The sequence below is a fragment of the Chinchilla lanigera genome, unplaced genomic scaffold, assembly GCF_000276665.1.
Source record: "Chinchilla lanigera isolate Chin_1 unplaced genomic scaffold, ChiLan1.0 scaffold00038, whole genome shotgun sequence".
NCBI classification, from domain to species: domain Eukaryota; kingdom Metazoa; phylum Chordata; class Mammalia; order Rodentia; family Chinchillidae; genus Chinchilla; species Chinchilla lanigera.
This window is the reverse complement of record NW_004955439.1, coordinates 11161829-11176938: the sequence shown is the minus strand read 5'-3', so window position 1 is coordinate 11176938 and position 15110 is coordinate 11161829. Positions and strand designations below refer to the sequence as shown.

The window sequence follows — 15110 nt, the reverse complement described above, 5'->3', positions numbered from 1 at the left end:
CCTGGTTCCTGGATGAGCACAAGGGTACTGTCTTCCTGGGATGTGTGGCCCTGCTCAGGACATGCTAGGGTGTTTCGGTGTAGGTGCTACCTTGGAGAGCTGAGGTCTCGCAGGGAGGATGAAGGTGGTGGCTTTCTATCCCCTGGATCTAGAGCCTTCCAATGTTTTCATTATCCTTCTTTAGAGCACGGCTAGGAAGGGGGCCTCTGCGGTCTTTATAAACTGTCTGGGCTGCCGTTCATTCTCACAGCCCTTATTAGGAACAGTCTCCGGGTTTTCTTGTCACTTTGGTATCATTAACAGCCAGCTGTGCATATTCGTTGTGCATGGGCAAAGCATTATTGCCTGCACTTGGGGCTTTTTGCTTACATTTTATTTTCTCTTAAATCTTGTAATTTTGGACCAGTTGGTCTCATGCTTCATCTTCTCTTGCAATATTTAGATGTCAGCAGCAAAAGAGTTTCTTGAGGGGATATTTACTTTGGATATTTTTTTAAAAGAGGAATTGACTGATCATATGTGCCCAGTCAACTTAGTACCTGCCAAGGTTGTTTTGCATTACCTACGTGGATGTGATCATGCCAATTCTCCATCCAAGACAGTGGGCCTCTTCTTATGAGGCCGAGGACAGGGGGAGGAGGAGGATCTACCTGACCCCAGCGCATACAGATTGGAGGTGGCAGACCTGGCATTGAAACTTGGGTCTGTCTGTCTCCCTACTCCGTGCTCTGGGTGCATCACCACCTGTTCTGGTCGAGGGGTCTCACCTGTGCCGAGCAGCAGGGCAGCCTGGGGCTGATGTGGGAAGACTGAGGCTTTGGTCCCTTGATTCCCACCCTGAGCTGTGTTCACCAAACTCCCTGGGGTGCTTTCACACAAGGAAGTGGCTGCATGAGCTGTTTGAAACCAAGGGTGGTAGGTATCTCACCATTTCTGCCTGAATCTTTAGAAAAAAATCATGTCTGGAGAGCCACGAGGATCTCTCCAGCAGTATTCCTGTGTTATCATGAACTGGTAAGTGCAGGAGAGGTTTGGAGGAAAGGAGGTGGGATCTGGGGTGCCGGGGATGCCCCTGAGGCCTGCAAGGGAGAAACAGCTATCTGATGGGGCTGGGGGAGAAGTGCATGGTGAGTGAGTTCTGAGCCAGAGAAGCCCCGCCGTGGCTTGGTTCCTTGCTGCTTTGCTGCTGTCCCCACACAGCTCCACATGGGCTCAGTCAGCAGTCGGCAGCCTCCCAGAACTTCTGGGCTCCAGGCGCCTGTTGGGTCAGTGTCCTCCCTCCCCACCCACTGCCCAGCTGCTGCTCCTGTACAGTGGGCGTGTGTTAATTGCTGCCAGACTTAGCCTCTGCCAGCTTCAGCACCTGGTGGACCTGCCAACAGCAGTTTTCTCTGAGGCTGGGATTCGCAGTAAGCCACAGAAAACCTCACCTGCCAGAGCAGAATCTGCATGTAGCTGCCCTGGTCTGAGCCAGTGTCATCTCTTCCCAGCTTATCTCTGTAGCCTGTAAGTGGTCTCTGCTGATACCTTCACCTTCCTGCAACAGCTGACCTTTCAATCCCCTTCAAAGATAAATCAAGTCGTGTCCCGCCCTCCACCTGGGCCTGCCAATGGCTATTCTCTCTCTGCACAGGGTACAGGTATAGGGCTTCTGAGTCTCCATGGGCCTGTCCCCTCGGTGCGCCAGGCCCAACTCCACTGTAAGGACACAGGGCTCCTGGCAGCTCCTCAGGCACAGCTCGGTCCTGCTAGCCCCCCTCAAAGCCCCCTGTTCCCAGGGACCCACTTCCTGTCTCACCCTCTCCAGGTCTTTTACGCTCATGTCCCTCCACTGAACCCTCCTTCCTTACATCCAGCCCTCTCCCCTGCCTTACTTTACTCCAAAATGTTTATCACATTTGCCAAACTATGTATTATTCAGGTCAAAGATCTCTAGTCTGAAATCTAAGATGCTTCTTTTTTGTTGTTGTTGTTTTGTTTTTTCCCAGTACCAGGAATCGAACTGACGACCTTGTGCTTGCCAGGCAGGCGCTGTGCCACTGAACCCCAGCCACCTCAGATGCTTCTAAATGCAAAACTTTTCAGGTGTTATGTCAGTGCTCAAACAACTTTGGATTTTAGAGCATTTCAGACTTTTAGCTGGTAGAGTCTGTGCCTTCAATCCTCCAAGGTTTAGAAAATCCTGAAGCACTTTGGTCCTAAGTATTTTGGGGAAGGGACACTTGTCTTGTACTTCTTGGTTCATTGTATGTCTTCCCAAGGGACGATTTATGTCCTCTAACCAGAGGAAGTGTTCTCCTCAGTAGTTTGCACCTTATCCCTGTGAGATAGTAGGAGCTCAGTAAATAGAGGCTACAAGGAACCCCAGGTGCTCTGAGGCCCTGATATAGATGTGCCTCATTTACAAATAGTCCAGCATGACGAGGAATGTGAATCTTCACATCTACTGGCCTGTGCTTGTTTTGTGTTGTTGATTGTCAGGGCAGCAGTGAGAACTGAGCTGCTGTGACATGTGGGTGAATCATGAGTCATTTGTTAGTAATCTTAGAAGTACTAGAGGAAGCCTGTGAGCTGTAAACACTAAAACATACACTGTGGTGCTTGTGAAATAGCACTGCTCTTGCTCACACACATTGCGGTGTTTCTATGAGGAGAAGGACAGGGGGTTGCTCTGTGTGGGGCGCCAGACTGGCACATGCCTGCGGTTCTGCCCCTCTGGGCTGCAGTTATCACTTGGCCAAGCCTCAAGCGCCCCAGAAATGAACCTTATGTGGGTGCAAGCCCTGCTTTCCAGAGTGGCAAGAATAGCAGCTTCTGTAAAGGTTTATAAAGCAACGCTTTACCTGGGTCAAGTTGGGTCAGACTGTTAGGGTATTTTTAAAGAAGAGGTTGAGAGGTCTGTGCTGTTTGACTCGGAGCAGGCTGTAGCCTGGAAGTTATTTAAAGCAAGTGTGTATTTGGGAGGTGACATGACATCAAGCTGGAATCATGTATACTTGTTTCCCCAGGTTAGTTTCATCTGAAGCCCAAGCTGGGCCTGCCCCACCCTAGTGCTCTACCTGTGCTGATGTGTGCCTGCCCACACTGGTCCTCCCCTGAATCGGGCTCCTCCACACTCCTCTTGCCCAGGTGCTGGCTCCCCAAGCCTCCTCCTTCACATTCGGACCCTCCCCAGCCTTGATTTTCTTATGTGCGCTCCAATCTCCTTGAACTCCTGGTGATTTCCATAGTTTAGATCTCTATTTTGCTGGAGCACTTCTCCTGAAGTGGGAGTTGATGCAGTAAGTTGATTCAATCTGTCAGATATCTGTTTTTCCTGTCACTCTTCATTGACAGTTTGGGAGGAGGTTGGAAACCTTGAAGGCTGCAAGCCAGTTGTCCTCAGGATTCTGCAGTCCTGCCTGCTATGATTTGGATGTGGTTCGTCCCTGGAGTTTCATGTGCTAGAAGCTTGGTGCCCAGGGTGATCGTATTGAGGTAGTGGAGTCTTTAAGAGGTGGAAGGTACTTAGGCTCCACCTTTGTGAACAGATTAATGTTGGTCTCGTGGAGTGACCTGGGTCCCACAGGAGGGGATGGGTCAGTTCCCGAGGAGCAGATTATCATAAAAGGGTGGGCCTTCTCCTCCTTGGCCTCTGGCTTCCTGCTTCACAGTGTGACCTCTTACACATCCTCTGTATGTGATGCCCTCACCACAGATCCCTTGCCAGAGCCCTCCCGAGAGTGTGCTGGCAGCATGCTTGTCCTCCAGCAAGGTGAGCTAAATAAACCTCCTTTGTAAATAAATTACCTAGTTCCAGGTACCTTGTTCTAGTAAGACAAAACAGGCTAAGGTGTGGATCCTGGCTTTGAATGCTCTGTATTGCTCTTGGGAAGCCTCCTGGCTTTGATTCTCCATTCTTCCCTGTGTGATCTGTTTCTCTTCCAAAAACTTCCAAGGTCTTCCCTACATCCTCAAGGTTCTGATATTGTGCCATGATGCTCAGGAGGCAGATGGGCCTCTTTTTAGGCGGACATAATCTTACAGATTCCAGATCTGCTTTAAGTCAGTGTGAATATGATGTAGTGTGTAAGTGTAGCCATGGTGTGTGTTTGCGTGTATGAGGGTGATGAGTGTGTGTATAGGTGTGTGTGTGTGTGTGTGTGTGTGTGTCTGGGAAGTCACTGCCATCTGTGTTTTGAGACTCTGCTGCAGTCACACCCCCCACATACCAGTGCCTGAGCCTGTGCTGAGCTTCCAGCTGTTGCAGGCCTGGCTGCTGGTTCCGCCATCCAGGGCTGTACCTGTCACTCAGCTCTGTGGCATGCCCTTGTGTGGTACAGGGTGAACATCCTGCTTCTGCTTTGGCATTGCCCTGGGGGCTGGAGACAACTGATACCACAACTTCTGGTGGGCTTGAGAATGTCTTCAAAGTCTAGGGTGCCTGTCATTGCCATCTTCGCCCAGAGCCTCTTAGGGTTAGAACTGGGCTCTTCTCTTAACTTTTCCCTCTTATCCGACATCCAGTTAATCTGTTTCTCTTCCCTATTGATCTGTTCTAAAATCTTCTTTTTCCTTTTGCCCTGACTTGCACCCCGGCCCCTGGCCCTATCCCTGGATGAATGTGGCCATGTCTTGCAGCCTTCTGCTTCCTCCTCAGCACCTGGGCCTGCAGCCAGGCCCACTCATCCCTCTGTCCCTCCGTTTCCTTGTTCAGGAGACAGTGCAGTTGTCTCCGTGGGACAGGGGGAAGCCAGCAGCTTGTGGGCTGGTAGATTTTGTTTGTCCTACATAATTCTTTTAAGGAATTGCTGGCCAACTTTTAAAAAATTCTTCCAATACAAATCTCTATTTTGGGCTTTCCTTGAAAACTTGGAAAACCTGGCAGTGCTGAGCATATATTCCTAAGTGGGGGCAGAAGGTGGGAGTGGAGGGTTCGCTGCTGGCTCTCCTTGGGCTACGTTGCCCCAGCTTGTCATTTTCCTGGTTATGTCTCATGGGCCCTCCACCTGCCTCATTTCTGTCACCTTCCAACCTCCAGCACATTAATCTTGGTAACCCCCATCTAAGCAGTGAGCTGTGGACCTTTCTGTTGCATACTCAGAAGACACCTTGTATTTTTGCAGCCAAGGCATCATTTTACCTCTTGTGAGCATGCTCCGTCTGCCTCTAAATCTGTCCAAATCCTGTTACCCTACAAGGCCAGATACCTCCTCTTTCTGCCTTGAAACCTCCCTGCCTGCACCAGGTGGAAGTTCTCTCTCTCCCTGAATCACTAAAGTGCTTGCAGTTGTCTCTGGCTTCTGGTGATGTTGTTGGTTAGTTTGTTTATTGGAGCTGTGTTCAGGCTGACCACCCCTCCAGGGCTTGGACCTCCCAGTGCCTGACACACAGTGCATTGCACAGAATGGGTTTGCACCAAATGTGTGACTGGAAAAATGCATAGTGGTGAGCAGAGGCCTTGTTTTGTGGGTACCACCAAGATGGCCCCTGACTAACGAGGAACTGTGTTAGTAGTAACTTTCCCCAGCAGCTCTGAAGACCCTTATTTCACTTCTTGTCTCCAAGCCACAGTTTGGGGATGCATCTTAAATGCAGGGCAAATATCCAAACACAGCTGAACTACCATGATACGCCTTGGTGGGCTATGGGTGTCCTTACTTTCTTGTAAGGGATTTGATCTGTCACTAGGGCTATTCAGTCATCACCATAACGGGCTAAAGAGAACCCCTGGAAGTTGCTAAAGAGAACGAGCGACTTACAGGTTGTTGGAAATTGCTGATGTTGAATGGTTGCTGTGGTCACCTGCTCAGTGCATGCTCAGTTTACATCCCCAGGCCCAGGGTTTCCCAACCCCATGCACTTGGGTAGTGGGAATGATCCAGGCATTTCCTTTACTACTGCCAGCCCTCTTTGAGAGGGGAAGGAGCTTTACTTCCTAAGTCTGGGCTGGGGACAAGTGGCCTCCAGAGCAGTCTGCCCAGTGGACCCATTGTGATGGCGCAGATGTCCTGTACCTGTGCTTTCCAGTGCAGTAGCCAGTTGCCACACGTGGCTGTTGAGGTCTTGTCATGTGGCTGGGGTGAATGAAAGACTGAATTCTTCATCTTTCACTGTCATGAATTTAAATTTAATACCGTATATGGCTACTATATTGGGCAGCCCAGATCTCAAGGGCTGGGAAGATGGGTCAAATACAGTACCTGATGGAGAGCTGTGTGTGATCCTAACACCAGGACAACTGGCTGAGGATGCCTCCTGCGTGGAGTGGGATAGGGCTTCACCAAGCATCAAAACCGTTTCAAATGTTATTCACCAGGAAACCTGTTGCTGTGCTGTTCAGAGGAGGGCATTGGTACTTCCTGTTTCCTTCAGGAATGGCCAAGCCAGACATGGTAGTGCGCTCTTGTAATCCCAGTACTCAGGAGGCTGAGGCAGGAGGATCACCATGAGTTGGAAAGCAGCCTGGGCTTTATTAATGAGTTCAAGGCCAGCCTGAATCTCATAGAGAGACACTTTCTCAATACCCCCACCCAACAGCAGACATCAGGCTCCCCTTAGTGTAATTCTTTGAACAGACTTCCTTTGCTTGATTGCATTAAAGCATGCCATCCATATATGCTTTATGTTCAGAGTGTAAATGCCGGACTCAAAGAGCTGTTTTGGGAGAGGGGTGGGGGAATGCAGGGGGAGGGCTGGGTCGCCTGTTACATGAAGGAAACTTGTCTGTTCATCTGCTTCACCTGGCTTTTCTTGCGTTCAGTCAGCTGAGGCATCTGGGGTGTCCTGGCCTTACATGGCAGTTGTTGAAGCCACGCCATGCTGTGCGTGTAGCTGTATGAATCTCTAGCTGCGTTTTCCAGAACACATGAAATGTCTGCCCAGCCCTTCTTTGAGGGCCATTTTGCCATGGCCTTTGCCTCCCATGGGCCTGGCAGTGGGATGAGGGCCCATGAACGACTTGTCTTACTGGGGCCTCCCCTCAGTGATCTGCAGTCCTGTTCAGGGTCCGCAGGTGTTTGCAACTAGTGGGTTTGTGTGTTTGTGCCCTGCTGTTCCTCTCACTGTGGAAAGCCTGGCAAACCCTTGACTGCTTTGCCTACTGCTATCTATTCAGACCCCCAGTAGTTCCCTTCTCCCCTGCCCAGTGACCCTCTCAGCTTGTTTCAAATACATGCTGATCAGGAGGTTGGACATAACCACAGGGGCTGAGAGAATGTTCGTGTGCGGTGGAGGGGCAGGCGGTGACAGCCAGGGAGGCTGGCCCAGGTAGGGAGCTAGCACGCATGGCCTGCAGACTTGGTTTATCCAGGATTTTGTTCTCTGAATTACTCCACTCCCACTCTCTCCACCGTGGAGTCAGCCTTGTCCTGACCTCAGCCTCTCTTCGTGGTTGCAGGAGGCTTCCAGCAATGCCCAGGGCCACCGCGCTTCTGCAGCCTATGCTCAGTTCACAGGGAGTGAGGCATCTTTCCCAAAGTGCCTTTGGTCTCAGTTGGACCACACACCCTCTCCAAATTAGTAACTGCACTGGGCAACACTGGCTCCCAAGAACCTGTGGTGGAACAAGGTTTTCTGTTGGCCCAGAGCTGTGAAGTGAGATGTGGACTCTAAATATGTATAGACGGAGGAAGTCACCAAGAGTGGGGCAGATTTTAGGGCAGAAACTACAACTTTCACTTCCCTTTCTGTAACCTGCCAAACCCTGATCGTTTACTGTCTTGGTTGCTTTTCCATTGCTGAAACAAAATACCTGACACCCACCAACCAAGAGAAGGAGAGGCTTATTTTGGTTCACATTTTATCTGTTCAGGCTTTTGTGGGAGGAGTCTGAATAGATAGCAGTAGGCATAGCTGTCAAGGGTTTGGCTCCAGGTTAGAAATGGCATGGCGGGAAGCCCCAGTGAGGGACAGCTGCTCATCCCACGGTAGCCAGGAAGCAGAGAGGAGCCAGGGACAAGAATACACCTTCCAGATCATGCCCACAGTGACCCACCTCCAACCAGGCATTTAGCTATTGAACGTATCAATGGATGATTCCATTGATGAGTTTGGCACCCCGTGATCCCATCACCTCCCACACACATGAGAATCTGGGGGGACCTTTTGGATCTAAACCATAACATATACTTCCAGGTGTGCTGTTCTGCTAGAAAGTAAAAACTTGTCATTTCTAAACTAATACTTTTTATTCTTCCATGACTCAGATCACCTTCACTTCCTTTGCTCAATCTCTTCCTTTCTCCCTTTCCTCCTCTATTCTGTCCTTTCTTCCTTCTGCTTCCTCTTTCCACATCGGTTCTTCTCTTCTCTTCTCTCATCCTCTCCTCTTGGCCCTTCCTCTCTTTACCACCTCTGCCTCCCAGTCTCTCTTTCCCCTCCTTCCCCACAGTCCCCTCTTGTTTAATAATCTAGAATATATGACTCAACTAACTTGGTTCAACACAATTTAGTTTCTCCCTAAATAATAAAATGCTTTCATATTTACCCCCCAGGAAGAAGAAATGCCAGATGTAGAAATCGACATTGACGATCTTCTGGATGCAGACAGTGAGGAAGAGAGAGCTTCAAAATTACAGGTGAGTAGCTTTCAAAGTCTTGAACCTTCCAACCGTGGCTGTTTGACTCCACTGGAGTCCTCAAAGTGTGGCACAAAGTGAGGAGATGTGATCCAGCTGTTTCCCTGTGGTACCATCAGCGCCAGGAGTTGGTGAATGACATTTTGCAGAGAGGAAAGCAACGGGTGCTGGGGTGTTCACCCACTGGTAAATACCAGATGCATCTGTGATGGGAAAACAGCTCTTGATTATGGCCAGTTTTCCAAGGACTTTATGAAGGGACTTTCTGCAGCCTCATTGTCTTGGGAGAAAGAGCTGGTTCTTCCCCCAGAGATCACTCTCTGCAGAAGGCAGTGGAGCCCACAGGAGAAAGGAAAGGACTGGATTGGAACTGGAAATATTCAAGCCTGGGACTCTGGTCTCACAGATTGTGGCAGTCATGAAATTCATTTCTAGATTAGACTCCTTATGAGATAATTCAACTTAGAATATCTTTTAAAAAATAATGTTCACCTGATACCAGTCACATACTAGTACGTTAGTGGAGGTTGAGTTGTTTAATGTTCCTTAGTGGAAAGCAATAAAATTTTTACAGTCCTCCCCACAAGAGACTAAATTTATCATTTTAACAACTGCATTTGGAGTTTCTAAAATGAATTAACCTTTGACCCACCACTGTTCTTAATAGCCACTGATAATTATTGGTAATGGCTATTGGTTATCACCTATGGCAAGTGGTCACTAAAGCAAATCAAAAGCACATTTTAATGCACTGATATTTTCAATGTGTTAGTAATTGCTAATGTCCCTTGAGTGGTGAGCAGCCTTAGTTACAGTCATTATTTCTTATGGGTAGATTTAGTTGGGAAATAATAGCACCCTAGTTATAAAAGTTTTTAAAAAGTAAATAAAAATTTAAAGCACATATCGCTATGGAAAATGTAATGACAATGAAATTAATCTCAAAATGGAAAACTTGAAAGGGGCTTTTTTAGCTCTCCTCAGGTTACCTGCCCCGCTTGATTCTCAGGTGAGGACGTTGAAGCTGAGTCCCAAACTGGTCTGTGGCTGATCATGGCCAGAGCCTCCTCTTTCCATGTTCACTGTGATTGTCACTATCTGGCACAGGTGGTCTCAACTTAAAGGCTATGCCGGTTAATATTAACCGAGTAGGGGGCCCAGTGGAGAGGGTAGGGGGAGGTGTGTGCATGTGTGTGTGCATAAAGAGGAGGTAAAAGTCATTTACCGGATGGGTGGGTTTGAAATCTTTTAGGCCTTTGGATTATATTCAGTTAACATAATATAAAACTAGAGTCCTAGGAAAGCTGGAGTATGGGGGGGGGTTGGTGGGTGTTCTGCTCCCATGGAGGGCCATCATGGGTTTGGACGTAGAGTTAGGCTGCATCTCTCTGCAGACCGCAGCCTAAAGCCTACTGCTTTCCTATCTCTGTGCCTCTTTAAAGTAAGTTCTCCTCAGTAAGGGATCTGTAATCTGATCAAGGGCTGTGTTTTGTTTTCAATACTATGGTAGCATAAAAAAGAAATCCTTTCATTAAAAACACTTCCCATGAAGTGTGTGTGTGGGGTGTGTGTGTGTGTGTGTGTGTGTGTGTGTGTGTGCATGCAGGCCCTCTTGTACATGTGTGCTTGTGCACTTGGACAAACCAAGCATTCCTGCATTATTAATGGCCAAGTGGTGCTGAAATGAGTGATTGTGGATAGTCAATATGAAGTCTTGTTCTGCCATTATAAAATAATAGTTTAAAGATGAAACGATTTTTAATTTCACTTTTAAAAGTGATACTGAAATTTAAAATAATAAAACTGAGTTTTGGTGTGTTTCATTCTAGGAAGCTCTTGTGGACTGCTACAAACCAACAGAGGTAAACAAATCACTTCTTCTAAATGCTGTGTTTGAGTGGATTTTATTAAATCCATTTGTCTATTTTTAAGCTGAACCACAATAAACAAATATTAATTAGCAACTACCATCCATGAGTGCCTGTGTTTGCACAGTACTACCTTCTTTAATTCCTAGCTTAACGTGAATAGCTCGGGAAGACTGAAAGCTAATTGCAAGGGTATGTTTCCAGCTTTAGATAAAATCCAAACTTCAAATAAAATTGTGAGAGGGTGTGGAATTGCTATAGTTAAGGTTTTAGGTTTATAACCGAAGAATGCATCCCACTAGTTTATTGGTATGTATTTTTTAAAGCTTAAATTAATTCTGTTTTTCAAGAAAATTACCTTTCTTAGGAGAAAAAAAGTCATGTTTTTTGGATATTTATCAAAAGTATAAACATTAATATAAAAAGCAATGCATAACAGTCTGATAAATCCAGAGCGTGTAATGTTTATTCTAATAATCAAAAGTAGGAACAGCATGGAAGTTAAGGTATTGATTAATTATGAAAATAATAACAAAAGAAGTACTTTCACTTTGTTCCTCTGATAAATAAAAGAAGATTCATCAGATGTTTTGAAATCTATTTTTAATCAAAGCAGTGGTGGTAAGATTGCTGATTTTTGAAGTGGTAAATTACAAAGGGAAATGGAAGTGTGCTTTTTATGAGAGCACAGAATTTCAATGAGTAAGATGTTTCATGATCATGTACTTTGAGGCTAGTTACCTATTTGAGCTGCATCCTTATAACCTCCAATTTTGCTTGCGTCTGACAGTCATACAAATTTTTAATTTTAGCTGTTAAAAAACATTGGTGAATGCAACACATATTCACACTTTTAGAAACAAAAAGTATTAATCAGGCTTATAAAGAAAAAGTAGTAGTGCTCTTCCCCATCCTTTGGCACCCCTCCCTAGAGGTCTCTATCTTATATTTATATACTTTATTTATGTACTTATATACTACACTTTTGGTTGTTTCCCTGTTATACACTCTTATATTTCTAAATATGTATTTAGTACATTTTTGAAGACGTTATTGACTTAAGGAAAAAGATGATAGCTCTCTTATTATCCATATAATTCCTTTCTGTCCATCCCCTCGATAAAATTATGTAACAATATTTTGTTAAATCAATGGCTAAGGTTGATAGTATTATGATTTAACAAATATTTTTATGACTCATTTAACAGTGAAATATGCTGGTGGCTTCTTCTTTGAATAGCCCTTTGTTTTTCCTGGAATTGATAACTCCTTGTTTTTTATTTTGTGTAGGTTCAATTGCTATTTTTATAATGAATCCTTCAGTGCTTTTGTCAAACATGTAATATATTTCCTCTATCTTCAAACACTTCATTACTATCTCTTTGCCCCCAGACTGGAATCCCTTTCTCTGGGTTTGCTGAATGTCTCCTATTCTGAGATTTTTGTTTACTGCTGTCTAGTGTTCAGTCTTTAGCTTTTAAGTCTCAGTCTCCTACATTTTTGTGATATACCTCATCCACTAGCTTATTGAGAAAGGATGTATAGGGGTACCTCTTTTAATCCTTGTGTAAGTCACAGTATATCTCTACCAATAGTTAATTTGGATGGTGTAGAATTCTAAGCTAAAAGGCATTATTAAAACTCAATTTAAAGGTATTTCTCTATGTCTTGCTTCTAGTTTTAAGAAGCCTGATGGTATTTCCAATTTCATTTTTTTTACATATGATCTATTCCTCCATTTTCATTTAACTTTTTTGTGTGTTTGTTTGTTTGTTTGGTACTGGGAATCAAACTCAGAACATTGCACATGCCACGCAGGTGCTTGTGCCACTGAGCTATATCCCCAGCCCTCATTTAACTTTTAAGGCTATTTCTCTATATTTTGAAGTTTGACAGTTATATACATGCTGTGGAGTGGGTGTTTTTCTATTTATACATGGATGCTTTGCAAGCTCTTTAAGTCTGAAGACATTGTCTTTCAGTTTTTCAGAAATTCTCTTTTATTACTGGTTTATTATTTATTTCTTTTTCAGTATTCTGTATTTCTGACTCTCTTGTTATTTGGATATTACCTTTTAGATGAAGTCTATAACTTCTTTTTCCTTTTATTTTCCAGATCCTTAATCTTTTGTTCTACTTTCTAAGAGGTTTCCTTGGCTTTATCATCTAGTGTATTTACTGATATTTTAAAACTCTTCCTGTCTTATTTTTAGTATCCCAGAGCTATTTTTTGATCTCTGTTTCCCATTTTGTTTTAGTGTTTCTTCTTGTGTCATAGATTCATTTTATTTTCTTTTCAAGGAAATTAATAAAATGTTTTCTTTGTTTTTAAGATTACTCTACTATTTGTGTTGCCTTTTTTCCCTCTGAACTCCACCTTTTTAGTGCCTGTTTTCACCTACCTTTGCTGAGATTTGGCAGCATACCTCCCTTTAAGTATAAGGGAACCATAGGCTCGTTGGCATTTTGTGTATGAGCACAGCCTGTTCATTGGTGGATCTCTCTACGCGTTCAGCAGGTTGCAAGCCAGAATCTTTTTTTTAATACTCTGTTATGTGTGAATTGGAAGGACTCCTTAAAATGTTAGCAGAGTTGTGAGCAGTTGTAATGGCATTTCAGTAAACAGCAGACCATATATACAACAGTGGTCCTATGTGATTATATTACCTCGTGATACTAGTTTTTGTGAGTACACTCCATGATGTTCTCATGATGACAAAATTACCCAACAACACACTTCTCAGAATGTATCCCGTGTTAAATGATGCAGGACTTTACTGGGGTGTTGTTTCTGTGGATAAATTCAGGTTTTTAAAAATTTGACAGTCTAATCCCCTACCTGCAGCTTGACAGTGTGACTTCAGGATTTCTGGAAGCAGAGAGGATGAGGAAGGAGACCTCCCATTTAGTCATTCTGGAAATAGAACATTTTATTTATAAGTTGTTGGGAAATAATGCGATTTAAACCAATGATATCTGGAGAGTGATTCTGATTGTTGGGATGCGTTAGGGTAGTAGGATTGTAGTGAAGAGCAGTGATGAATTATGCAGATGCATGGCCATGTGCTGCGGAGGTGGAGGGTTTGCTGCTGAAGATAACCAGATTGGTGGGTGCAGAAATGCAATATACTCATTCCCCTTTTCTTTAGTTCTCCTCCAGCTGGAGTAGTTTGTGTTTTGGTTTCTTAGGTGAGAAGGTTGAACTTGCAGATTTCTATTCTGTTGGCTCCACAGGCAACCCATAGTGGCCAGTCTATCCCCTCTCCCAAAGTGAGCGTTGTCCTCCTTCCCCTGTTGCCCCAGTGTCTAAAACATTGAATACTTACAGTGGTTAACGACGTGCAGCTAAGGGAAGACAGTGGGTCTTGCCCCTAGAACAAAAATTTCCTTATCTGATTTTTATGTGGAGTGTTAGGAGATGAAGAAATATAGTACTTTAAAATTCTTTAGATTTCCCAAAGAAATAAAGAGAAAAATGAGTTGGAGTTTCCAAGTGAACATCTCTGTGTTCAGTTTTTAGCTCCTGGTTTCTAGGAATGGAAATGCTATAAAATGCTGAGGAATTTCATGCAAACTAATTTATCTATGAAATTATCATTTCAGAAAGGCTGGGTAGTTTTGCCTTAGAGCTTATGTTCATAAAAAAAAAAAGACATATTTTCCTAGCACCTGGATTGTGAGATAAGAGTAAACAGTTTCTGTTTTTCCATAGCTCTGTAGGGGCCAGGGATATAGCTCAGTGGCATAAGCACCTTCCTGGCAAGCGCGAGGTCCTGAGTTCAATTCTCAGTACCAAAAAAAAAAAGCATAAATAAATCATGGCTCCATAGTTCACATTCCACTAACATACATTACCTTCTTTAACTCTCTCTCTGATCGCTTGAAGCTAAGAGGACTTGGATAACTGGCCTGTGGTGTCAAAGTAGAGAACCAGGAAGCCAGGGCTCAGCCCTCGGGGTCTGAAAACTGATTTTGTGTTATCTTTCCCTCCTGTCAGTCTTGACTCAACAAGAGATATAAAAATTTATCTGAATTAAATTGCTAATAGTTAATGATGTCCTTAAAGTAACCATCTCTGGAAAGTGCTATATTTGACCAGAATTATTTTGCTAACAAATATTATGCCATTTTGAAGTTAATAATGTAAAGAAGACGTATTGGCTGACTCAGATACATTTATTTATAGCCTCTTATTGCAGAGGGAAGGTGGGTAGTGGAAAGAAGGTTCCATTTCCTGCTGCATAAAAATGGAGGTAATCATAACTGTCTTTCTGAGTTATAGTATTATTCCCAGTGATAATTTTAGTGATAATAATAGTAATAGCTAAACAACTACTCATTTAATCTTTTTTCATGAAAAATTTCAGTATATTTTAAATTACTCATAGCTTGAAGTTTTAAAAATAATCAGGAAGGGGTTGGGGATTTAGCTCAGCGGCACAGCACCTGCCTGGCAAATGCAAGGTCATGAGTTCGATTCCTGGTACCAGAAAAAAACAAAACAAAAAAAACCACAGGTTTTTTTTTTAGAGCAGCTTTAGGTTCAGAAGATTTCCCCTTTGTACCCTTCCCCCACCAGCTTCCCCCATTATCAACACCCCTCCCCCAGGGGTGCATTTACTTCGATTTCTGGGCATACATTAACACTTAATAATCACCCCAAGTCCATAATTTGTCTTGGGGT

The 15110-nt window shown here is 44.3% G+C and overlaps 1 protein-coding gene across 11 annotated transcripts in view; it reads left to right on the top strand.

Moving 5' to 3' along the window:
• The window catches only part of Ppp1r14c (protein phosphatase 1, regulatory (inhibitor) subunit 14C), a 96141-nt gene that overhangs the window by 61722 nt on the left and 19309 nt on the right, over nucleotides 1–15110 (top strand). For all 11 annotated transcript variants that reach the window (XR_001235190.1, XR_001235191.1, XR_001235188.1 and 8 more), the window contains 2 exons: nucleotides 8475–8558; nucleotides 10388–10420. Coding sequence is in view for 3 of the 11 variants with exons in the window: in XM_005390591.2 (XP_005390648.1) it covers nucleotides 8475–8558; nucleotides 10388–10420 (117 nt within the window). In the remaining 8 variants the exon portion in view is untranslated. The remainder of the gene's footprint in view (nucleotides 1–8474; nucleotides 8559–10387; nucleotides 10421–15110) is intronic.